General features: G+C 44.4%; 2 protein-coding genes across 2 annotated transcripts; one reads left to right on the plus strand and one right to left on the minus strand.

Annotated features, from left to right (window-relative positions):
- Positions 1-1,199: 1,199 nt before the first annotated feature.
- On the minus strand, positions 1,200-20,389 carry LOC113568595 (uncharacterized). Its single transcript, XM_081709629.1, has 11 exons — positions 20,159-20,389; positions 19,767-19,982; positions 19,188-19,347; positions 17,771-17,913; positions 16,401-16,558; positions 5,390-5,473; positions 4,568-4,663; positions 4,182-4,474; positions 3,993-4,094; positions 3,624-3,767; positions 1,200-1,348 (listed from the first exon to the last, which is right to left on the minus strand). Exons 1-11 carry the CDS (start codon positions 20,387-20,389, stop codon positions 1,200-1,202), a joined length of 1,776 nt encoding a protein of 591 aa, XP_081565755.1.
- A 1,427-nt stretch (positions 20,390-21,816) lies between these two features.
- LOC145656227 (mediator of RNA polymerase II transcription subunit 20-like) lies at positions 21,817-23,312 on the plus strand. Its single transcript, XM_081709630.1, has 3 exons — positions 21,817-21,826; positions 22,109-22,362; positions 23,109-23,312. Exons 1-3 carry the CDS (start codon positions 21,817-21,819, stop codon positions 23,310-23,312), a joined length of 468 nt encoding a protein of 155 aa, XP_081565756.1.
- Positions 23,313-24,341: the final 1,029 nt, after the last annotated feature.

Below are 24,341 nucleotides of genomic sequence, written 5' to 3' on the forward strand. Positions count from 1 at the left end.
CTTAGCAACCGTAGAGCCGATACACGTCACGTTTAGCGATCAGAGAGCCATTACATGTCGCGCTTTGCAACCAGAGATGCTTGTTTGAGAATGTAATCAATTTAGGACTACATTGAAAAGATTAACATCATCAATATCAGCCTACAATGCCTTGAACTCTTAGCAAGTAGCACTACTTGTTCATACAGTACTGCTACATTTTGCTGTCACTTGACAAAATCCGCTCAATTTTAGAGAGTTCAGACTTTGCGTGTAATAACGCTTCAGATCAGCCTCGTCTAATCGGCACTAAGACAAGCGATCAGATTCACGCTGTAGTGATGTCACTGTTTAATTATGACATCACAAACCAGAGTGGTGTCGCTATGGTGCGATGTCCTTGCAAATGAGATCTGTGGGTATACGTGCATGTGCATGTGTCAACATGACTAAATGTTGCATTATTCACACCGAGTCCAAACATTACTACCACCCCCCAATAGGAAAGTAGGAGTTAATTCATCTGAGTATTTGCTCTTTAATTTTCACTCTCTCCCACCCTGAACTCATCTCCAAGGAGCCAACCCAGAATATTTCCCATGACCCCCCTCTCCTGCCTTCAAAGCCCTGTACCCGAAAGGCAAAAGAAACCCTCGACTATTTCAGCTGTCGAATCACGGCGAGAAGCAGTCAGAGCCCGACTCTGATATGAATGGGCACGTTGATGTATGTCGGGAAGACTACGGAAACTTCTAGTATGTTCAGATTTCAACAGCAGTTTGTGTTTGGAGTTGCAGGCCACACTCGGCTGTGTTTTGGTCCTGTCCAGGACCCTGTCAGCAGTTCACACAGACATACGATTAATGACTCTGGACACACATACAACTCACATATATACACATACACATATACAAACACACAAATATTTCCCTTGCAAAATACTTAACAGTGTAGTTATGAGAATTGAAGACCTGCGATGGTCTGTGCATAAATGCTTCTAGAGCAGAACCAATCCAGAACTGCGCAGTCGAGAGAGAGAGACAGACTGGGATTCAAAACTGACCCTATGGGTATTTCAAGTCCTACTGAAGAGTGGCTGCCAATAAGCATTACACAGTCATGGAGCAAATGTGAATGTAGTAGTGTCATCAAAAAATAAGTGTTTCCTCTCTTTCCTTCTCTGCAAATGTCATGAACTTCCTCTGCTCACATACACACACTCACCCACTGGTGGTGCTGTCAGTGCTCGTACTCTTATCCATACACCATGCAGTCTCCATGGTAATCCCCTCCAGCTCCTCCTCCTTCTTGGAGACACCCAGGTCGCCGAGGCTGTCAGCAGGGGTCAAGCTTGCGTGAGAAAGAATATCTGGGTGACACACTCTGAGACAGAGAGCTGGCTAATTACTTATTATGCCTTTAGTATAGTATGATTACTATGAGACGCTGTGGTCTGTATAGTAAGACTGACATTCCTGTGTGTGTGTGTGTGTTTGTGAATTACCCGTGACTGTGAGTTACCTGTGACTCAACAATATCAGCCTAGAATGCCTTGAAATCTTAGCAAGTAGCACTAACTACTTGTTCATACAGTACTGCTACATTTTGCTGTCACTTGACAAAATCCGCTCAATTTTAGAGAGTTCAGACTTTCCGTGTAATAACGCTGTACCCGAAAGGCCCTGTACCCGAAAGGCAAAAGAAACCCTCTAACAAGCAGACGCCAGTGAGTGTGCTGGATCAGGTCTGTTGGATTAGGGTTGGAAATCAACTCTGCAGGATGGTAGATCTCCAGACTGGATGCAGTCAACTCCCACTATAACTCTGCTGAAAAGACCCTAAACTAAGTATACATAAATGTAATGTACAGGTAATAAGTATTCTAAATGAATGTGTGCACGCACGCACACACACACACACACATACACAAACACACACACAGCTAAAGCTAGTTAACTATTGACACAACATTTAAAACACCCGAGTAGATATTTACACTTAAAGAAGTTGTTTTAGAAAAACAGGCCTGACCACAGATGGGAACTGCGTTTTATAATCACTGTGGCCTTGTATTTATCACATGAGCATGACTGCATGATTTTGGTCACTGAGTACTCATATGAGAGTGGGTACAAGTGAAAGAAACACATGATGGAAAAAATGAAAGACAAAACACACCACTATTCTTAAAATGTGAAACTGTCGTCTAGGAAAATATGTTTTATTTCAACCTCTGGGTGTTGAAACACCAAGATCAATGAGTAAGCTTTATACATGGTTAGGTAAGCAGAAATTGGACACAGCTACAAAAAAAAAAAAAAAAGAAAAGAAAAAAAGAGAGAGAGACAAAACTGCAGTGGATTTTAGCAGGACAGAAGGCTGCCTCCTACAACAAACATCCTTTTGGTCCTACTATGGCCATGCCAACTAGTTTACAATCAATACAATCTACCACAAAATTATTTTCTTTTTACATGTTTAACTTTACAAAAATCTCACACATATGTACAGCAGGTGAAATCACAATCTGAACCAAATCCAACAGGAGAAATCACACAGGTATGTCTGAATGCAGTAAGTTTCAAAAGAGGACCAGCTACAACTCTCTCCATGTGGGCATCAGGGAGCCGCTCAGTGTTTCTGAAGGACACTGTCCAGTGCTCTGTGGGTTAGTGTCCCTGTCTGAATGCACAGCCCCCATGTGTGGGCCAGTTATGTCAGCCTGTGCCTAATGACTTTCTTTCGCCTTGTGTTTGTTTGCGCACTGGCTCTGGGTTAGTGCTGTGCACAGCTCCGTTTGTTTTGCTTAAGAAATAAATGGGTTGTTTTTTGCTAAACACGATTTATATAACAAGAACTATGTGATTGCTCATCTAAACCAATTTTATATATATATATATGTGTGTGTGTGTGTGTGTGTGTGAGTGCATTATATAATGGAATCTTATGTGAACTGATTGTATGCAATGACGTGCAATTCCAGCACAACTCCAGTAGGGCCAGTAGGCCACTAGTTAGGAAATCATAGCTGATTTGAGTGTAATGCATCTTATATTTGAAAGATCAACTGTCATCACTTCTGTATGAGTCACTGGCATTATGTGTTTCCTCGGGAGTGCTAGCTGGCCTCATTTCAACCTACAGCACTGACTTAGAGAATGCAGACATAAATAAGTGAACAAGATGGAACTTGAAATAATTAATAAATAGTACCAGAAAAAATAGAGAGCGATAGAATGAGAGCTTTGTAACAAATTCACTCATTTAGAAAGAAACATGCACAAAATCTACACCCCCCCCCAAACAACACCCCCACTGCCCAAAAAAACCCACAAAAAAAACAAACAAACCATAAACCCATTTAACAATATCGCAAACTGAAACGAATGGATATCAAGTATATGGTGTTCCAGTGCGTGTTAAGGTGACATGGTGGGTCTAACAAATGGGAATAATGGGGTGTCCAAGCAAGAAAACCTTTTTGTCTCCTGTTTTTTTGTGTGTGTCTTCCTCTCAGTCTGCCAGTGAGCAGAAGTAGGGGTGTGGGAGTGGGGGGAAGGGGGGGGTTGGGCTTTGCCCTGAGAGTGAGTTTAAAAAGACCAGAAAGGTGGAGAAGGAGCGAGAGAGAGTGCAGATCAGCTAACCTGAGTCAGAGTCACTGCGATCAGAAGAGCTAGAGTCAGTACTACTGCGGTCGGAGCTGGATGAGGAGCTGCTACCACTGCTGCTGCTGGCACTGAGGCGGGAAGGGTGCGCCAAATCCTTGGTGTCTGCCACCACGACCTCACCTGCACCGGCAAGGAGAGAGTGGGAGGGAGAGAGGGAGAGAGAGAGGGAGAGAGAGAGCCATGGCGACAGGAGGATCGGAATGCGTCGTTCAAAACGCTGAAGCCTGACGTCTCTGCCCCCCACCGCTGCAGCATCCAGCTCCAGCCCAAACCTGTCACCCCTGACTGAGCTGACTGGACCTTCCACTTTTAGCTACTACTAAACAAACTCAGGACGACACTCACCCTTCACTGTGGTCTTATTGGCTGAGCTCGGCTCTATTTTGTTGATCTGCTCGGCTGCCTCCTTCATCTTCTCCGCTTTTGAGACCTTCGGTGTCTTTTTTTCTAGAGCATCAAGGGAAACACGCGTACATTAGGAATGAAAAATAAGCCGATGGGCACAGGTGTTGGGTGGCGTGGGAGCCCACTCACGCTCAGGCTTTCTGGGTTTCTTCTTGAGGCAGGTTGTGACGAAGCTCTCCAGGGCTCGCAGTGTGGAGGGCTTGAGTGCCTCGAAATCGATCTCGATCTCCTCAGGGTCCATGTCCTTGGGCATTGGCTCCCTGGCCGTGATGATGCTCACCACTCGGCCCAGCTTGTCTCCGGGAAGCTTGCTGATGTCCAAGCTCAGGCGTCGCTTCTCGTCGTAGCACATGGGCAGGGTGGGGCCTTCGCCGTCGGACTCGCGCTCCCTGCCCACTTTCTTCCACATGACCACAGCAGACCTCGGGTTCAGACGCAGGACAGAATTAATGCTTGGGTTGGCTAAAGGCCGAGAGTGTGTGTGTGTTTGTGTGCGTGCACGTGCATTTCCTCACCCTGACAGCTTACTGCTGGCTCTCTTCTGCTCCTTTGATGGCAAGATCTTATTCGTTTCGCCACCTTTCTGCTTGTCTTTTTTCCTCTTCTCCTGCCTGTATTTATGTATCCGCAGGTACGTATCGGTAGGTATGTATCTATCTCTCTCTCCATTGGTATGTATAGTTATGTATGTATCTGTCTATCCAACTGCAGGTATGTTTCGGTAAGTATGTATTTATGTATTTATCTATCTGTAGGTATTCATCTATCTCTCTCTCTCTATTGGTATGTATAGTTATGTATGTATCTGTCTATCTATCTGCAGGTATGTATCTGTAAGTATGTATCTATCTGTCTGCCTATAGATATGTACAATTATGTATTTATCTGTCTATCCATCTGCAGGCATGTATCGGTAAATATGTATCTAGGTATTTATCGATCTGCACGTATGTATCGGTAGGTATGTATCTATCTATCTATCTCTCTATTGGTATGTACAATTATGTATTTATCTGTCTATCCATCTGCAGGCATGTATCGGTAAATATGTATCTAGGTATTTATCGATCTGCACGTATGTATCGGTAGGTATGTATCTATCTATCTATCTCTCTATTGGTATGTACAATTATGTATTTATCTGTCTATCCATCTGCAGGCATGTATCAGTAAATATGTATCTAGGTATTTATCGATCTGCAGGTATGTATCAGTAGGTATGTATCTATCTCTCTCTCTCTATAGGTATGTATTGTTATGTATGTATCTCTCTATCCATCTGCAGGTATGAATCGGTAAGTATGTATCTATGTATTTATCTGTCTGCAGGTATGTACCCTGCAGTCTCCATGGTAATGCCCTCCAGCTCCTCCTCCATCTTGGAGACACCCAGGTCGCCGAGGCCGTCAGCAGGGGTCAAGCTTGCGTGAGAGAGAATATCTGGGTGACACACTCTGAGACAGAGAGCTGGCTAATTACTTATTATGCCTTTAGTATAGTATGATTACTATGAGACGGTGTGATCTGTATAGTAAGACTGACATTCTACACTCTGACCTCAAACAGAGCCAGTAGTTAGTGAGTGAGTGAGTGTGAGTGTGTGTGTGTGAGTTACCTGTGGCTGATATGTCTTGTGTGTCTCAGGCTGGACATGGTCTCCTCTGGGTTCTTTCTCAGATCAGAGCAAATATTTGAATTTTGTTTATTGTAAAAGAAGGATTGCATTTTAAAAGTTAATGCAGTGGCCTTTTATTATCAGAAAGCTCCCCATTAACGTGCAGTTCACCAAAGTTCTCTTGGGCCGATAAATGAAGCCATTAGGGTTAAGTAGCAAGTGAAATTGCACGACGTTTCACACAATGGTTAGCATGACTAACGACTAAACATTAAAAAAATAAAAAATGTACATATATATGGTGTATATATGTACATTTTTTAATGTTTTTAATGTTTAGTCGTTAGTCATGCTAACCATTGTGTGAAACTTCGTGCGATTTCACTTGCTACTTCAGCCTCATATATATATATATATATATATATACACACACACACCTACACATGTATGTACACAAATTGCACAAGGTTTCACACCATCTTTAGCATGACATGACTAAACATCATATATAGCTGTATACGATCAATATTGAATTTTTATGTTAACTGTGTGTGTTAATATTAGGCTAGTCTGACCTCAATCTCCCGCTCATCACCTGTGCAAAGGACACGTCACTCCCAGCTAACGGCTAATGGCTAACATCTGACAGGTTACAACAGGGTTAGCCCCGCCCTGGCGATGTGTTGATGCTAGCTAGTCTTAGCACAGAAGCTTTAGCTTTGTGTCCAGCTGGAACTTCTCCTGTTAGAATAGAGGAGCAGTACTGCATCCCCCTCCTAGAGGGTGGTGTTGGACAACCTAAGTACTTACAGTATGTTCATACTGTATAGTTGATTCTCCATGAATATGACTGCATATGAATGCCTAGCATTAATAATGATGGAATTATTATTAGACTATATGTTGTTCTCTCTTCCAGACCATACTTCTCATACTTCTGATAACATACTTCTCACGTCATACACCTCAAATACAGAACCTTCTGTCTGTGAGGAACAACCATAAGTCTGTATATTAATGTGCATGGTGAATGTGCTAGTGTTGGAACATCCATCGTTGAATATCACCACTAACACTCCTGCGTTGTGACCGACACTCCGAAGGAGGACAAATCACCCCTTAGAACCTGTCCCACTATTCAGTTCACTTACCCTGAACAGAGTGAGATATGCCACTGTAAAATTATCCGGTCTTGGGGAAGTTGGACTTATGATCTATGATGTTTTCTGAAGCACTTAACGTCATCATATGGAATCTGTAGGGGACTTCAGGTCACTTGTTTCCTTGGTAACATCAAAAAATGATACCGGAAGCAAGACGTTCACAGTTATCTCTGCTGCTCATGATTACGTTTTTAATAACCACCGCTGGCACTCGGAGGCGGAAGGAGATTATTTCCTGATCCTATCCATCAGCTCTTACCCCGCAGGACCGGTTACACACGCACACTTCATCCTTCTCCAGAACTCCACGTCTCACCTGCAACTCTCTAGACGTCGCTTAGGTATGACGTTTTTACGTTGATGTGCGATGCGTTTGGGTGATGGCACTGTACATGCGACAGCAGTGTCTCGCATCTGACTAACCGGGTCCCCGTGACCGTGGCTCAGACCCCGGTAACCGGCCTGATCTTGGTGGCTGTCACACGTAGTCTATTCTAATGAGTGCAGCCCCACGCTGTAGGCTGGAGGCCACACTTAGGCAAAATGACGTGAAGACTGTAGCAGGGAAGTTGGGCTTAATGGACTAAGACACCGTAGGCCTGTTTAGAGACTTATTCATTAGTTCAGCATATATTTCACAAAGCACGTTCTGTAATTAAAGTAATTGGAATAACCTGTACTGTTTACATGCTGAGCCACGTAGTTTGGTCATATATCAGTCTTAACAGTTCAGTGGTAATGATTAGTATTAGTAAACAGGTTACAGAGGGTTATTGCTGTGTGTGTGTGTGTGTGTGTGTGTGTGAGAGAGAAAGAGAGAGAGATCTGGAAAGAGCAGTTAGGAGACAAAGTTGCAATAGATCCTTGTGTTAGTTTCAACAACATCGATTACAGCATAACATCACAGTCACCACAGAAAGGATTTGATGGAACACACACATGATAAACAGGTTTTTATCTCTAGCTCTAAATATTTATCTGATGAGAGGTAATGTAGTTGTGAGGTAGTAATGTGAGGCAGAGTAATGTAGTTGTGAGGTAGTAGTGTGAGGAAGAGTAATTTAATTGTGATGTAATGTGAGTCAGAGTAATGTAATTGTGAGGTAGTAATGTAAGGTAATGTAGTGAGGTAGTGAGAGGCAGAGTAATGTAATTGTGAGGTAGTAATGTGAGGCAGAGTAATGTAGTTGTGAGGTAGTAATCTGAGGCAGAGTAATGTAGTTGTGAGGTAGTAATGAGAGGCAGAGTAATGTAGTTGTGAGGTAGTAATGTGAGGCAGAGTAATGTAGTGAGGAAGTAATGTGAGGCAGAGTAATGTAGTTGTGAGGTAGTAATGTGAGGCAGAGTAATGTAGTTGTGAAGCTGACTCTCTCTTCTTTTTCCTCTCACTCTCACTCCTTCTGTTCAGTTGAGCTCATCTACTACCTAGTGTGTACATGATGTGTGTATGGGTATTTCCCCAGTCTTTGAATACATACAATATTTGTACACATAATGTACACATAATGTATGAACACACACACACGCAGTGCAGTTGGAGCATTAGCCTAAATGTTTTAGGTATTTACTGTACGAGTTGTATTTAATAATAATGTTTCTAACCTATTACATCTTTTTGCAAATACAATACCATGTTTCTAACCTATCACATCCTTTGTAAATTAAGGTCATTTGTAGGGTCATACATGTTAAGAGAAAGAATGCTCAGGTCTGTGAGTCCTAACATTTGGAGCTTTATTTTCACATTACAAGCAGGGGGGAACCCCCTTTGCTCCATGATCACCTGAGAGATGGATGTAGACACTTAACAAAATGCCAGATTAGAAGTAATGACATGTGATGAGAATACATTATTAATGTGTAGCTGAGTGTTACTGATTAATAGCCCCTACCCTCCAGGATAACCCTGATGTGAGGCAGAATAAAGTAATTGTGAAGTAGTGATGTGAGGCAGAGTAATGTAATTGTGAGGTAATAATGTGAGGTAATGTAATGTAGTTGCGAGGTTGTAATGTGTGGCAGAGTAATGTAGTTTTGAGGTTGTAATGCCATACACACACACACACACACAGTGCAATTAGAGCATTATTAGAGCACAAATGTTTTAGGCATTTACTGTACAGTCATATTTAATAATAAACAGATTTAAAATGGTAAACTACCGGGTACCGGTCCGTGAGTCAGACGGGACAGATATTAAGACCGCTGAGAGATGATGTGATCATGTCGTGAGCAGATCAGTACTGCTGGGTCTACACAAACACACCTGCCCATCTAGGTCACCAGGACCGGAGCTCAACCCAGTGGTGCAGGTCTTGAGCTCAGCTCTGGTAAAGGCTACCAGTGCACTGAAGGGGTCCATACTCTAAACTCTGGGATCCCACCGGACTGACGCGTTGGGAAAGCGGTTTCTCTGTATGCCCAGTCATGATGAAAAGATCGTGAATCTTTTATGTGAATGTTTATGTAAATATGAGATTTTACACTCAGAATGTAAATAAAAGTAAGTAAATGAACACATTGTAGTTGATGGTGTTAACAATACCCAGCGTTAGCCTACTTGATCGAATAAACTAATATTATTAACCTATTAATAATACAAAAAAAAAAAATCTGTATTAACAATTTACTATTTGCCATACAGTAGACAGCTCTGCCTTGAGATCTGAAGTAAATGACTTTATGTAATATAGAATGTAATGGAAAAATAAATTCTATAAATTCTGGCTTTAAAAAGGTTCTTTCAGTGTTACTACCACCTGTTGTAGATCGACAGTCACACACCCCCTCTGACAGTCATGCTGGGCGGTTGAATGGGGTTTGTGTGTATAGGATATACTAATACTGGACGCTGCAAGCAAACGTGCAGCCACATTCTCTGCGTCGGCCCTGCAATGAGTTGGGGAGTATACGGCAGGAGGAGAGAGAAAGCTTCGACTAAGTGCATCCTCACCTGGGCACACTCCACATCATTTGCCCTTATGAAACATCCATACCTCCAGGGCGCTACGCTCCATCACTCATGCCCAGCACACCACATACTCACCTGGACACACTCCTCACCATGTCCCACTCTACATTCCAGAGCTCCAGACCTCCAGGAATGCAGCGCACCAGCCGACCCTTTAGGGACCACACTTAAGCCCCCCTCCTCGGGCTAAACCTTTTAGATTGGATCAAGGGCTAATTTTCAATGGATCGCAGCAACGTAACTGCTCTGCCACTCACAAGAACCTGGCCCAGAATCAGGTCATTTAAGGTCAATTAGCACTAGGTTCTCCACAAACATGGTTTGCAGCTGAATCCCTGGTCCATTCACACGTGTCTTTGCTCACTGGGGTCCCCCAGAGGGGAGTCCCTGCCTAATTCAGACCAACCAAAGTGCTGCGGTATTGTTACGTAAAGGGAGGATTCTGATTTGGAGGCGTTCAGTCATAATCCCACATGCACCAAATGTCTGAACCTGCGGTTCCTCTCGTACTGAGCAGGATTACTGTTGCAACACCACATCATCAGTAGGGTAAAACTAACCTGTCTCATGACAGTCTAAACCCAGCTCACATTCCCTGTTAGTGAGTGAACAATCCAACGCTTGGTGAATTCTGCTTCACAATGATGAGAAGAGCCGACATCGAAGGATCAAAAAGCGACATCACTATGAACGCTTGGCCGCCATAAGTCAGTTATCCCTGTGCTAACTTTTCTGACACTTCCTGCTTAAAACCCAATAAGCCAGAAGCCCCACTTTCACGGTCTGTATACCTACTGAAAATGAAAGTTAAACGAGCTTTTGCTGTTCTGCTCCATGGGAGGTTTCTGTCCTGCCTGAGCTCACATTAGGACACCTGCATTACGCTTTGACAGGTGAGAACATTTTTAATATCTGTGGGAAAAGAGGGAGAAATGTATCCAACAACTTTCTGTGGAACACAGTCAAAATTGTGAACTCACAATTTTTTTTTTTGCATGTAGAACTCATCTACATGCAAAAACCACAAAAAGCCTTTACAAACTGGAAACTCTTACTGCATAATTAAAACAATATACAACTTAAGAAAAAAACAACATAAAACATCTGTAAATATGAGAATTCAAGCAACAAAATGAACCAAGCTTATTCAAACTGAGAAGTAACAGCAGTAACTCTAGGCATGACCCATGGCCTTGAGGACCTGTTCGGCAGCGGTGTGGTGGGCCTCCTCCTCCATGTTGTTGTTGTTGGGGCAGGGGAGAACTTCGGCAGCACCGCAGAACGGCTCGGATAACCCTGGTACCAGCACGCTGTAGCTGACACAGAGTAAGCCATTGGTGTTGGTATGATAGTGCACGTCGTAGAGTGGCACGCCGAACCCACAGCTGACACATCTGACGCAGGAGGTGCACAGCATTGCAAGTCCGCAAGAAGCGCTGTGGGCGGGGGTCGTGGGAGGCCGCCCCCATCGACTGGAAGCGCGTGGGTGTGAGAAGAGCCTGGCGGACAGGTGTAGGACCCGGAGAGGTGAAGGCGCCCACTTCTTTACGCTCGTCATGTCTGCGCTTGGAGCTGCCGGAGAACCAGTGGGCAGTGATGAAGAATACTCATTCAAACCTTACTCATATAAACACCACCTGGATTGGCTTTGACATATTCAGGTGGATTTGGGCGTGTCATCCAAAGCACACAGAAGCAATAATCTGTTAATACACCATAATTCTATAATCCCACCCCATCAAAAAGAACCCTTAACGGCAATTGAATAGAGAAGGCAGCATACCGTACTGAGTCTGCATTGTCTAGGGTGTTGGAAATTCAGGTTACTGGCCATCATAAATACATTCCAAGTTTACAGTCAATGAGAGGGAGTTTGGTACTCTCTCTCCATCCATCACTACACCTACGAGACAGTCTGTAAGGAGGCCACACTCTAAGTGATGTGAAGGCGTTTACTCGAGACCTTTTGTGTATTAACTGGGTTTGTTCTAGACCTTTGCTAGCTCTCTAGTGCATGATCTAATAACGTAATGACAAACCGCTGGCTGAGAAACGAGCAGCCATGGGGCCAGTTACTCATGGTCCCGTTAAATAAGAGGATTCAGAACAAACTGAGCAGTTATTACTGTATAGTTCATCCATTATTGATGTTAATGTTAAGAAAGAAAGAAAGAAAGAAAGAAAGAAAGAGCAAAGGACCATTTGTTATTAACCTTAAACCCAGGCAAGACTCTCCAGTATGGCAACTTTGAAAACATATACTGCGCTTAGCAACCGTAGAGCCGATACACGTCACGTTTAGCGATCAGAGAGCCGTTACATGTCGCGCTTTGCAACCAGAGATGCTTGTTTGAGAATGTAATCAATTTAGGACTACATTGAAAAGATTAACATCAACAATATCAGCCTACAATGCCTTTAAATCTTAGCAAGTAGCACTAACTACTTGTTCATACAGTACTGCTACATTTTGCTGTCACTTGACAAAATCCGCTCAATTTTAGAGAGTTCAGACTTTGCGTGTAATAACGCTTCAGATCAGCCTCATCTAATCGGCACTAAGACAAGCGATCAGATTAGATCAGAGTATTTGCTCTTTCATTTTCACTCTCTCCCACCTTGAACTCATCTCCAAGGAGCCAACCCAGAATATTTCCCATGACCCCCCTCTCCTGCCTTCTGTGATGGAAAATGTTACGAAACTATGTATTATGTGATTCATATAAAATCACACGGATCCTTTTGTTCTTAAATTAATAATGCTGTTTGCACATTTGTATCCGCCTGTTGCTGATTAAGTTGAACATGTATCAGGAACTGTTAACATCAAGGTCAACTTGACACACAGCCCACACTGTTTGGAGCCAGTTTAGGTTGGTTTGTGGCAAAAACCAAGCCGAGAGCTGATTGGCTTATAGCCACAGCAAGGGGTGAAGGGAAGAAGAGCTGTTTAAGAAAAGATGATTGGTTAAAGACAGCACAGAAGTAATATAACTAGCCACGCTTTTGTATACTCGGGGCTCCCTACCTGAGGCGAGCCAAACATTTATTTTATTCTTTTTTCTTATTAAATTACTCTCTTAATCACGTCTGACTTGCTGTTTGTTCAAAATTCCACAACAGTAGATAAGATTATTATGAGATTATTTATAATCAAACGACTACACTATACAACCACATCTTCCTTTTATTTACATATTTTACAGATATTTATATTTTACTTACAGAGCAGCTCCTCATTGGTTTGGCTCAGAAGCTTCTTTTCAATGTCCTCTTTCTCCAGGTACTCCTGAAGTTTAGGCATCTCATCTGCCAACCGCCTGAGGGCAGAAGAGACGTGGTGTGAAGCTTAGCCTGCTGTTAAAGGCTACAGATATAGTACATCTGTGAGGCTAAAAGCGCTTATTATATGAAGCCTTATAGAGGTCATTTGGAATGATCTCTTTTGATCAACCCTAATGTAACCCTTAAAAACTTTCATGAACTCATTTGAATAACACTACCATAGCCCTTAAGAACTTTCCTAAAATTTTTTAGGATGTTCTGAACAGATTATCTCTTAAAGCTTAAATCCCTTAAAGGTCTTAGTCCTGCTCATCCCACATGCTGACGTGTGAGTGAAACAGTGCATAGGTGTAGAGACCTCGACTTGGCGAGATGCAGGCCTATCCTCGCAGTCTGGTGCTATTCTGTTGCTAGAGAACCTGAACACGCTTCTCCAACAGTACGTTCTTCTGGGCCTGATGACAACGCACACACACATGCACACGCACAGGCACAAATACAGACATACAGATACTATTTAATTTCTTCACATCTGTAGCTACACTAGCATAAGCATAAGTATGAGTTTGATTATGAGCTGATTTCAACTTGACACCGTGCGTGTTTGTGTGTATGTGTGTTAGTGTGTGTGTGCGTGTGTGTGTGTGTGTGCGTGTGTGTGTGTGTGCATGCTTGTGTATGTGTGTGTGTGTGCGCGCGCACGTGTGTGTGTGTGTGTGCGTGTGTGTGTGTATGTGTGTGTGCGCGTGTGTGCACATGTGTGTGTGTGTGTGTGCGAGTGTGTGTGTCTATGTGTGTGTGTGCGTGTGTGTCTGCGCATGTGTGTGTCTGTGTGTGCGTGTGTGTGTGTGTTCGTGTGCGTGTTTGTGTGTGTTGGTGTGTGGGCGTGTGTGTGTGCATGCTTGTGTCTGTGTGTGTGTGTGTGTGTGCGCGCGTGTGTGTATGTGTGTGTGCACGCGCGTGTTTGTGTGTGTGTACGTGAGTGTGTGTGTGTGTGTGCGTGAGTGTGTGTGTTTGTCTGTGTGTATGTGTGTGTTAGTGTGTGTGTGTGTGAGTGTGTGTTAGTGTGTGTCCGTATGTGCGTGTGTGTGTTGGTGTGTGTGTGGGTGTGTGTGTGTGTGGGTGTGTGTGTGTGCATGCTTGTGTCTGTGTGTGTGTGCGCGCGTGTGTGTGTGCGCGCGCGTGTGTGTATGTGTGTGTGCGCGCGCGTTTGTGTGTGTGTACGTGTGTGTGTGTGTGCGTGAGTGTGTGTGTGTGTGCGTGTTTGTCTGTGTGTATGTGTGTGTTAGTGTGTGTGTGTGTGTGTTAGTGTGTGTGCGTATGTGCGTGTGTGTTTGTGTGTGTGCATGCTTGTGTCTGTTTGTGTGTGTGTATGTGCGCACTCGCGTGTGTGTATGTGTGTGCGTGTGTGTGTGCGCGCACGTGTGCGTGTGTGTGCGTTTGTGCACGTTTGTGTGTGTGCGTGCACGTGTGTGTGTGCACGTGTGTGTCTATGTGTGTGTGTGCGTGTGTGTGTGCGCGCACGTGTGCGTGTGTGTGCACGCGTGTGTGTGCGTGTGCACGTGTGTGTGTGTATGTGTGCGTGTGTGTGCGCATGTGCGTGTGTGTGTGTGTGCGTATGTGCATGTGTGTGTTTGTGTGTGCGCGCACGTGTCTGTGTGTGTGTGCGTGCGTGTCTGTGTGTGCCTGTGCGCACGCATGTGTGTTAGTGTGTGTGTGCGTGTGTGTGTTAGTGTGCATGCGTGTGTGTGCGTGCGTCAGTGTGTGTGCGCTCGTGTGTGTATGTGTGTGTGCGCTCGTGTGTGTGCGCGCGTTTGTGTGTATGTGTGTGTTAGTGTGTGTGTGTGTGTGTGTGTGAGTGTGCGTATGTGCGTGTGTACGCATGTGTGTGTGTGGGGGTGCACGTGTTAGTGTGTGCGTGCCTGTGTGTGTGTGTTAGTGTGTGTGTGTATGTGTGTGTGCACGCATGTATGTGTGTGTGTGAGTGTGTGTGTGTGCGTGCGCACGTGTGTGTGTTAGTTTGTGTGCGTGTGTGTGGTATGTTTGTGATGCTGAAGGGTTGTTTATGTGTGTTTGTGTTTGTGTGTGTGTGGTATGTTTTGATGCTAAAGGACAGATGTGTGTTTTTTGTGTGTGTGTGCGTGTGTGGGCACGCACGTGTGTTAGTGTGTGTGTGCGTGTGTGTGTGCGTGCGCGCGTATGTGTGCACGCACGTGTGTTAGTGTGTGTGTGTGCGTGTGTGTTAGTGTGCGTGCATATGTGTGCGCGTGTCTGTGTGTATGTGTGTGTTAGTGTGTGTGTGTGTTTGTGTAAGTGTGTGTGTGAGTGTGCGTATGTACGTGTGTGTGTGTGTGCGTGTGTACGCATGTGTGTGTGTGGGTGCACGTGTTAGTGCATGTGTGTGTGTTATTTTGTGTTAGTGTGTTAGTGTATGTGTGTGTGTTAGTGTGTATATGTGTGTGTGTGCACGCATGTATGTGTGTGTGAGTGTGTGTGCGCACGTGTGTGTGTGCGCGTGTGTTAGTGTGTGTGTTAGTGTGTGTGCGTGTGTGTGCACGTGTGTGTGTGTGTATGTGTGCGTGTATGTGTGTGTGTGTGTGTGTTAGTGTGTGTGTGTTAGTGTGTGTGCGTATGTGCATGTGTGTGTTTGTGTGTGCGCGCACGTGTCTGTGTGTGCGCGTGTGTGTGTGTTTTTGTGTGTGTGTGTGTTTGTGCGTGTTTGAGTGTGTGTGTGTGAGTGTGTGTGGGTGTGTCTGTGCGCGCGTGTGTGTGCGCGCGCGTGTGCTCGTGTGTGTGTTTGTGTGTGTGTGCGCGCGCGCGTGTGCTCGTGTGTGTGTTTGTGTGTGTTTGTGCGTGTTTGATTGTGTGTGTGTGTGAGTGTGTGTGGATCTGTCTGTGTGGTACAGCAGGGGTTTGTGGGTGATTCATTGAATTGGCTACAGAAATGCTCCCAAATTCATTCCACCTCAAGCCATTTTTGTTTTTGCCAAAGAGCCTGACTTGATCTGTATTGTCTCACTGTGTTCATCTCTACTGATTGCTCAGTGGACCAATAAAAACTCTCAAACAATTAAAGTGTAAAGATCATTGAACTTTATCTAATCTATGACCCAACTCTTTATTATAACAAAAGCGGAAAGCCAAAGATGCATCAAAGTATGTTTTGAACAACAACCTTTTAAACAACAACAAAACTACAGGAAAGAATTACCAAAAACAATAATTCCATTAATTAGTCACGTATGCTTTAACGGTCATTCCTAATGGAGGATAACAGAAGTCAATAAAGTATTTAGACTACACTCTAAACTGACTGGGTCTGACCAATAGCCTGGCGGGGAGACAGCTTGACCTCCTGGACATTGACAGGTGTGTTGAGCTCAGATCTGCTGGCAACCTTGGTGGTGGAGGGGGAGTATAGACTGAGCTTGAGAGTGACCTCCAATTCAGCATAGCAGTTACTCAAACACACCTGGGCAGGAGAGGTGGTTATTGGTTTCAGAAAGCTGCTATACATCCACATTTTGTCCCAACCACTTAGTAACACGTTTGTTCGAACTTGTAGTCTTGCTAGATGGATGAAGCATATTATTCTTTTGTAGGAAAAAAAGGTTCAACTGGCAGATTTGGATACATTTGATAAAACTGCTGTTATTGCACTAATATAAGAAGCATTAGCAGTGACGTTTCTGAAACTTGTATGCTTGAAGTCGGAGTTTATAATAACTGCAGATGGTAAGATGTCGTGCGCATTTACAATACAGAGCCTACCCAGTTCCTCAGATACACTGCATTCCACAAATATTGCTTTGATCCAAATTCCACTGTACCTTGATAATAAATATTATAAAAGTGTGATACTTTTACACACACACACACACACACACACACACACACACACACACACACACGTCTAAAAAGTAAGGAAACACCCATATAAAACGAAAAATGGTTTGGCAGACAGTAATCCAATTTTAGACACAAGCTATGGGGGAAACCCGTTAGGCCATGACCAACATGGTGGCCATATAAGTGTGTAACCACATGGTTTAGTCATTTCTCATATGTAACAAACCTTGAGAACAAGAAAAATATATGGAGATCAAAATTCCTCCTCGTTTTATCCGTGCACACAGGGCACTGGTTATCCCCCCCATGTATAATATACTGGACTGCCCAGTTTAGGGAGTAGATATTTTACCGGAGTGTTTACAGATTCCCAGTAAAATCTGGGTTAGGGTTAGACTCAATTGACTCAAATGGTCAATAGAAAGCCACAGTGTTAGCTTGTGCACTCTGCTTCATGCTTAATTTAAAGGGCAAACATATCCGTTCTTTTTTAAGAGCAACTTAAATGAAAATAGTGAGTCAAATGATCCCAAGTGAACACTTAGTTGGCTGACTGAACTATAACGGGCATCTCTTCTTCTCTCAGATCCTCCAACAGCAGTCTGATTTCCCTCACACGAAATTATTCGATGGTTGGCAGACCCTTCAGTAGCTAAACTGTGGAAATCCCTGCTCTCTGCTCTCTCTCTACGAAGCCACACTTGTCTTGCATCCTTTAAGTCTTTTTGATACCTACCTCTTTCAACTACATTTTTGTCTTTAAACACTGCCGCATTGTTAAGGGACCTTTGGTTTGCGAAAGGTGCTTTAGAAAGAATACTTATTATTGTCTCACCAGGTTGATACTAAAGTTGTTAGCCATGACCTGCAAGAGTGAATCAGAGGAGACGGTTCCCTCCAGGAGCTGCAGGCGGACCACGGCAGCTGCCAAACAAGAGCAGGCCAAAGTGGATGGTAGATGCACTGAAAACGTGAACTCTGAAACACACACACACACACACACACACACACACAGTGTTAATCACATTACACCAACACACACACTGCGGCCTATGTTATAGTGAAGCAGACGGTGTGTGTGGAATGAGAAATGACTTAACACGAGTTAACATATGCAAACAGCCATTTAAGTGCTTATGACAGTTATTCAAATTAATTTATAGTCTTTTGTGCTACACTGCCAAATTATTATTTACATACAGATAGTACTGACAGTAGCCACACACACACACACACACACACACAAACTCCACATGCTGGAAATTTAGTTTCAGCAATGTAATAATTTTTAAATAAAATTGTCTCGTAAATTAGAAGTTATTTGCCAAAGAATTCTATTTCTATTCTATTTCAATCACTTCCTTAAAACTGCAATGCATATATCAGCTGTAATCCCAGTAATACGCTTAATTATTGACTAAACCAAATGTATGATGCCTTAACAGGACCAGAACAGTGAAGTGTAAAACTATGATGGTTCAGTAACACACTGTGGGTGTGTGTTTAAGAAACTGCACTGCCCGAGCAAGAAATCAGACCCTTTGTGAACAGCTGGAGAAAAGGAGACAATGCTCTCATGACCAGACTCCGTTACGCAGTAGAGAACGCTTAGTGTTCACAGTCCCAGCTATGACCCAGCCGGTCACAAGTCTGCCCCCGGCCTGGGAGGAACAAACCCTCTCACACCCAGGTATCTCTCCATCTCTCTCTCACACGAACACATTCGTATCCCCCTCATAGACATCCCCCACCCCACACTACCCCAGCCGGCCTCACACACACAGAGGAAACCGGCTCACGTGTCTCAGATGGCCCAGATGGGTATGCCCCTTCATTCATTGCCAGTATAAGACAGGAAGATGTTATTTCATGCTATAATATAACTGTGCTGACTAGTACATGGTTGCTGTGAGCAACTCAACAGAAGAGGGGTAACCAGATCTCTTCTGCATTTCTCTCCACACACACCCACACATTCATCAAACTTGGTCATCCAGCTAGTTACACCTCTGTAGATTGCGTGTGAACGAGTGACGTGTGTGTTATCACGTCCTGTGCATGATCCAGTATGTGTGATACATATTTGTCTATGACGTATCGGTCACACGTGTCTCAGTCCGTATCTGTGTCCGTCCTTGACGCAGATGAACAGCTGCAGGAATTGGTACATGCGTATGCACTAATAGCCGTTTGTGTGTTTATGTGTGTGTGCTGATGCTCGTGTGAACCAGTAACCACGTGCAGTTCGGTACCTGTGGCAGCCAGGGCAATGTAGGCGTGAGTGTGTCTGCGCAGGACCGCAAGGCTCTGAGGAGAGACAGGAAAGCTCTGCAGTAACGGCTCAACAAAATCAGAGGGAAGCACCGAGCCCAGGTTCCAGTCCAGCCTGGACACCACCATCATCTCCCACTCCTGCACACACACGACCAGGGCAGATGTTTACCGACACAACGATAACATGCTGGAATACGTGCAAGACGTCACAGCTTGAACAACCAAGCAGACTGACGTAGCTATGGGGGGGAGCTGGAATGTAACAAATGTTTTAACTGACCGTTAACAGAGGGAAGGACTAGGTTGAGTGTCTCTTGTTGAAACCGTTTGCCAATGGTGTTTATTAGATATTATCGCATGCATGATAAAAAAAAAAAAAAACTGTTTTCAACCCTTTATGTTGATGTAATGCATTTTTAATCAGACACACCCACCCCTTAAAATATATATACTGACAGACAATTAAAAAATGAACTGGCTTAAAATTGAAAAGTTCAGTGATGGCCTGTTTTCCCATAAAGATGAACAAGTGCCAGTGCAGTGCTGCGAAGGGTTACCAGCAGTTGGGAGACAGAAACAGCATTTTCGGTGTAGATGCAGAGCTTGGCAGCAGTCAGAGGAACCGTTTCTCGGAGTTTGGAGGCCAGAAACATGCAGGTGGTTCCCAGCAGCTGCAGGTTTGTTCTGTGGACAGGAAAGCGGGCCATATACCTGTCCAAGTATTGAATGGCCAGTGGGAACACTTCCTCCTCACACTTCTGCTCCTCACACACCTGCTAAACAAACAAGAAAAATAATTTGTACCATGAAGCAGGAACGACGACACGAATGTCTTCAGCTGGACTGGAGGCTGTGAACACACTACTCACGTAACGTTAGCCATCACTATCCAGGACGACCACCTCAAACGTCCTGAAGATGCGTTTCAGACCACCAGTTTTGTTCTTACCTGCAGCATCCAAATGGTTAAAAGCCTTCGCATATATGGATGCAGGTCCGTCTGGACGTTTCTGAAATAAGATCCAGAAACGTTGGCTCTCTGTAGATGGACGAGGTTCTGCAATACGCGGCCATCCCGGGCCAGCACCGGGTCGGACGAAGCCCTGATGGGGCGGCGGGGCGTTGGGAAAGCTCCTGAAGTCGACAGGAACTCCTTGTGTTCGTGGCAAATTAACTCCATTCGTGATTTTTGCGTGGAAAAATTAATTTGGGATGTGGGATCTTGTGGACGCGGCGGAAGACTGGCTAGTTTTCCTAAGATAACCCAGCTAGCGTTAGCGAGCAAAAAAACAAAAACGGGTTAGCAATTAAACTCAACGGAACAACTAAACTTCGAGAGTTTAAATTGAGGTTGTTGTTTTTTCCTGCCTAGTGACTTTATATTAAACTAAAACGACATTACGCTTTGACTTGAGAATCAATCAAGCGGAGAGATATGAAAGGGCATCCAACAGGTTCCCGCAGAGCGCCCGAGTATCCGTCCTACCAAATACTCAACACCCCCCCCCCACCCCCCCCCCCCCCCCAACAATCAGACTAAACTGGAGGTAAAAGGTTGAAACATAAACTCTAGAAAGTCCAGCAGGTCAATATCTGAAATAAATCTCACGTCTGGCAAACCGACAGGTCAGGAACAACAACGATAGAGCTCGTTGTCTGGGATCCATCTAGGCCGACAGCTTCTGTTCTGTTGTGAGTATGTGGTATGTTTTTGATGCTGAAGGACAGATGTGTGTGTTTAGGTGTGGTGTGTGTGTGTGTGTGTGTGTGTGTGTGTGGTATGTTTTTGATGCTGAAGGACAGATGTGTGTGTTTTATTTGTGTGTGTGTGTGTGTGTGTGTGTGTGTGTGTGTGTGTGTATGAGAGTGTGTGTGTGTGTGTGTGTGTGTGTGTGTGTGTGGTATGTTTTTGATGCTAAAGGACAGGTGTGTGTTTTGTGTGTGTGTGTGTGTGTGTGTGTGTGTGTGGTATGTTTTTGATGCTAAAGGACAGGTGTGTGTTTTGTGTGTGTGTGTGTGTGTGTGTGTGTGTGTGTCTGTGTTTGTGTGTGTGTGTGTGTGAGTATGTGCTATGTTTTTGATGCTAAAGGACAGATGTGTGTGTTTTATTTGTGTGTGTGTGTGGTATGTTTGTGATGCTGAAGGGTTGTGTATGTGTGTGTGTGTGTCTGTGTTTGTTTGTGTGTGTGTGTGTGTGCGCGTGTGTGTGTGTGGTATGTTTTTGATGCTAAAGGACAGATGTGTGTGTTTTGTGTGTGTGTGTGTGTGTGTGTGTGTGTGTGTGTGGTATGTTTATGATGCTGAAGGGTTGTGTGTGTGTGTGTGTGTGTGTGTGTGTGTGTGTGTGTGTGTGTGTGTGTGTGTGTGTGTGTGTGTGTGAGTCTGTGGTATGTTTTTGACGCTAAAGGACAGATGTGTGTGTTTTGTTTGTGTGTGTGTGAGTGTGTGTGTGATGCTAAAGGACAGGACAGTTATTTTGGCCAGTTGTCAATTTTAATTTCCTTGGTTCCAGCTGAAGAATGTAAACATTCTTTGTGGATCGCTCATTAGATATTTTCATTTCATTAAAGATGTGTTAATTCAGTCATATAAAGCTAATGGGATGAAATGCTATATGGTAAACTGTCAGCTGAGAATTCACCTTTGCTAGACACCATTTTCTTTTGCTGTGCTCTTAAAATGTGCTGTGTGGTCATGTAGCAACAGAAACATCTAAATACTGTATGGTTTTATCCTATGATTTTAGATTTTCCCCATAACTGAGTTAATAGCAAAATCCTGCTTGTGGTTTTCCTTTTTCCATTCTCTGTGTCTGACATTCTCCTCTTTACCACCCTGTGTGTTTGTTCGTACATACCTGTGCACTGTGTGTGTGTGTGTGTGTGTGTGTGTGTGTCAGGCCAGCCCTCTAAGCTCCTGTATGTGATGCATAATTCGGAGACCCCGCTGAGCTGCCTGGCTTTGTTCGAGGGCGGCCCGTTCCTCACAGCTGATGCCAACTTTGATGTCCTCATGGTCAAGCTAAAGAACCACTTTCAGAATGCCAAAGGTCACAAGGTGGAGAGCCGTGGTGCCCACTACCACTACTGCGACTTCCTGGTGAAGGTTGGCACGGTGACCATGAGCTCCAGTGCCAGGGGGATTTCAGTGGAGGTCAGAGTTGCTCATAACCAACAGAGCTGCTCTCATACTGAGTTACAACATAAACAAACAGAGCTGCCATCGAGATGAGAATCTGTTTGTTTTAGCTCCTGAGTAAGAGTCAGTTCACAGAATTATAATTATCATAATGAAAATGGAATTCACTTTAATTGATTTATTTTAAGCTGCATTCATTAATGCTTTGTGTGTGTGTGTGTGTGTGTGTGTGTGTGTGTATGTGTGTGTGATGCTAAAGAAGAGGTGTGGTGCAGAGCAGCTCCTCATTGGTTTGGCTCAGGAGCTTCTTTTCGATGTCCTCTTTCTCCAGGTACTCCTGCAGGTTAGGCATCTCCTCCGCGGACGACGCTTCGGACATGAACTTATGGCGTTTTTGCAGTCCTGCAGAACGACTCAGGCTGAACTGAGACGATTGCTTATGATTTGACTCGGACCGCAGTATAACCGCATTGACAGAGACTGGGTGGATGGAGATGTTCGTCTCTGTCTGCCTGAGTGGAATGCACCGCCCCAAGGCCAGCTTGACCCAAACGGCGAGATGATAACAGAGAGATGATAAGAGGACTCATCGAAAGGGTGGAAGCAGCATACCCGACAACCATTAACACTGACGTGATAGCAGCATGCAAACAAAGGGATGACGAGCCCGTGGCTGATTTCCTCGTCCGTTTGACACGCGTCCATACTGATCATTGTGGAATTGATGCACCAGGCAATGCTGACCATGCTCCAAAAGGTAGAAGACAGAGAAAGAGGTCACGGACGAGGGAGAGGAAGAGGTCGAGGAAAAGAGGCTGGAGGAAGGGAATGCTACAATTGTGGAAATTCCAGACACTTTGCAAGACACTGTCCTGAAGAAGAGGGGGAAGATAGCGACAGCATGGCTGTGGAAGTTAAAAAAGATTGATGGGCGGTGGAGAGGCAGGACAGCCACGGACCACTGAAGGAAGACGGCAAAAGGGAAGTTTAAATGACCGATTTAAATGACCAATTACTACAGCAGATTAGTAAAGGGTCAAGAGGCCTCCCTGAAGTAAGTGAGAATGTAGAGGGGAAAAAATGTTAAGTGTTTGGTTGACAGTGGTGCCACCCACTCGGTGTTGAGAGAAGGTTTACTAGAATGTAGAACGAGACCAGGGTATGGGATAACAGTAATTGGAGTGGGAGGCCTTCCCATCGATGAAAGGATGTCCGAGCCTCTCCAATGTAGTTTAGGAAATGGCCGATTCAAACATAGTTTTTTGGTGTCAGAAACGTGCCCAATTAATTTGTTAGCTAGAGAGCTGATGTGTAAACTTGGATGCACAATTAGCAGCAACCCAGAGGGGTTATTTGTCAAGTGGGAAACACCCACACAGGGAGTCCAGTTAGAAGGGGGGGTCCCTTTATATGTTTATGAATTGCAGTGCACTGCTGGGGAAGTACTAACACATTTTATGACTGAAGTTACTAACACGCTACCTGGTGAGCTGACGGTTAAACAAAGTGACTCTATTCGCTGTACGATGGAGGTCCATGAGGGACCAGACGTTGATTTTGAGCAGAAATTTGATTTAGAGGAGTTTGATTATCACAGCTATAGCATGGGAGTGGTGCAGCTCTCAGCTAAACAGAAATCTTTATATTCGGTCTCGCATGTAGCGCCTCATGTGTCGCTGGCTAGCATACATGCCGACCCAGACTGGCAGAGAGTAGGATTATGGACTAAACGCGTGTTGAGCGCAACCGACTGGGTAAAAGAACCCCAGTGTGACATTATGTATAGCCCGAGCATAGAAGTGTGGAAAATGCCCCGTATAGGTTATATTACAAACGGGGGGGTCAAGCTTGTGAGTCCAAATATGGTAATTATGGCAGCCTCTGTTACCCTCTCAGAGGAAGTGGAAGAGGAAGTGAAAACAGTTCCTGCAGGGTTATGGGCACAGGGAAAAAAGGATGTGGTTTTAATAAAAGGATGCGAGCCTGTCCATATC

The sequence above is a fragment of the Electrophorus electricus genome, unplaced genomic scaffold, assembly GCF_041902795.1.
Source record: "Electrophorus electricus isolate QZ-2024a unplaced genomic scaffold, ASM4190279v1 Scaffold66, whole genome shotgun sequence".
Lineage (NCBI taxonomy): Eukaryota > Metazoa > Chordata > Actinopteri > Gymnotiformes > Gymnotidae > Electrophorus > Electrophorus electricus.

What these genes read in the sequence shown, in the direction of transcription:
- LOC145656227 (XM_081709630.1), top strand. An exon ending in CCAGGGGGATTTCAGTGGAG is followed by an intron (nt 22,363 to 23,108) that starts GTCAGAGTTGCT and finishes TCCAAAAGGTAG; the next exon opens with AAGACAGAGAAAGAGGTCAC.
- LOC113568595 (XM_081709629.1), bottom strand. Translation starts at nt 20,389, where the DNA reads ATGGAGTTAATTTGCCACGAACACAAGGAGTTCCTGTCGACTTCAGGA. An exon ending in ATTACCATGGAGACTGCAGG is followed by an intron (nt 4,664 to 5,389) that starts GTACATACCTGC and finishes ACATAAATACAG; the next exon opens with GCAGGAGAAGAGGAAAAAAG. An exon ending in GAAACCCAGAAAGCCTGAGC is followed by an intron (nt 4,095 to 4,181) that starts GTGAGTGGGCTC and finishes TTGATGCTCTAG; the next exon opens with AAAAAAAGACACCGAAGGTC.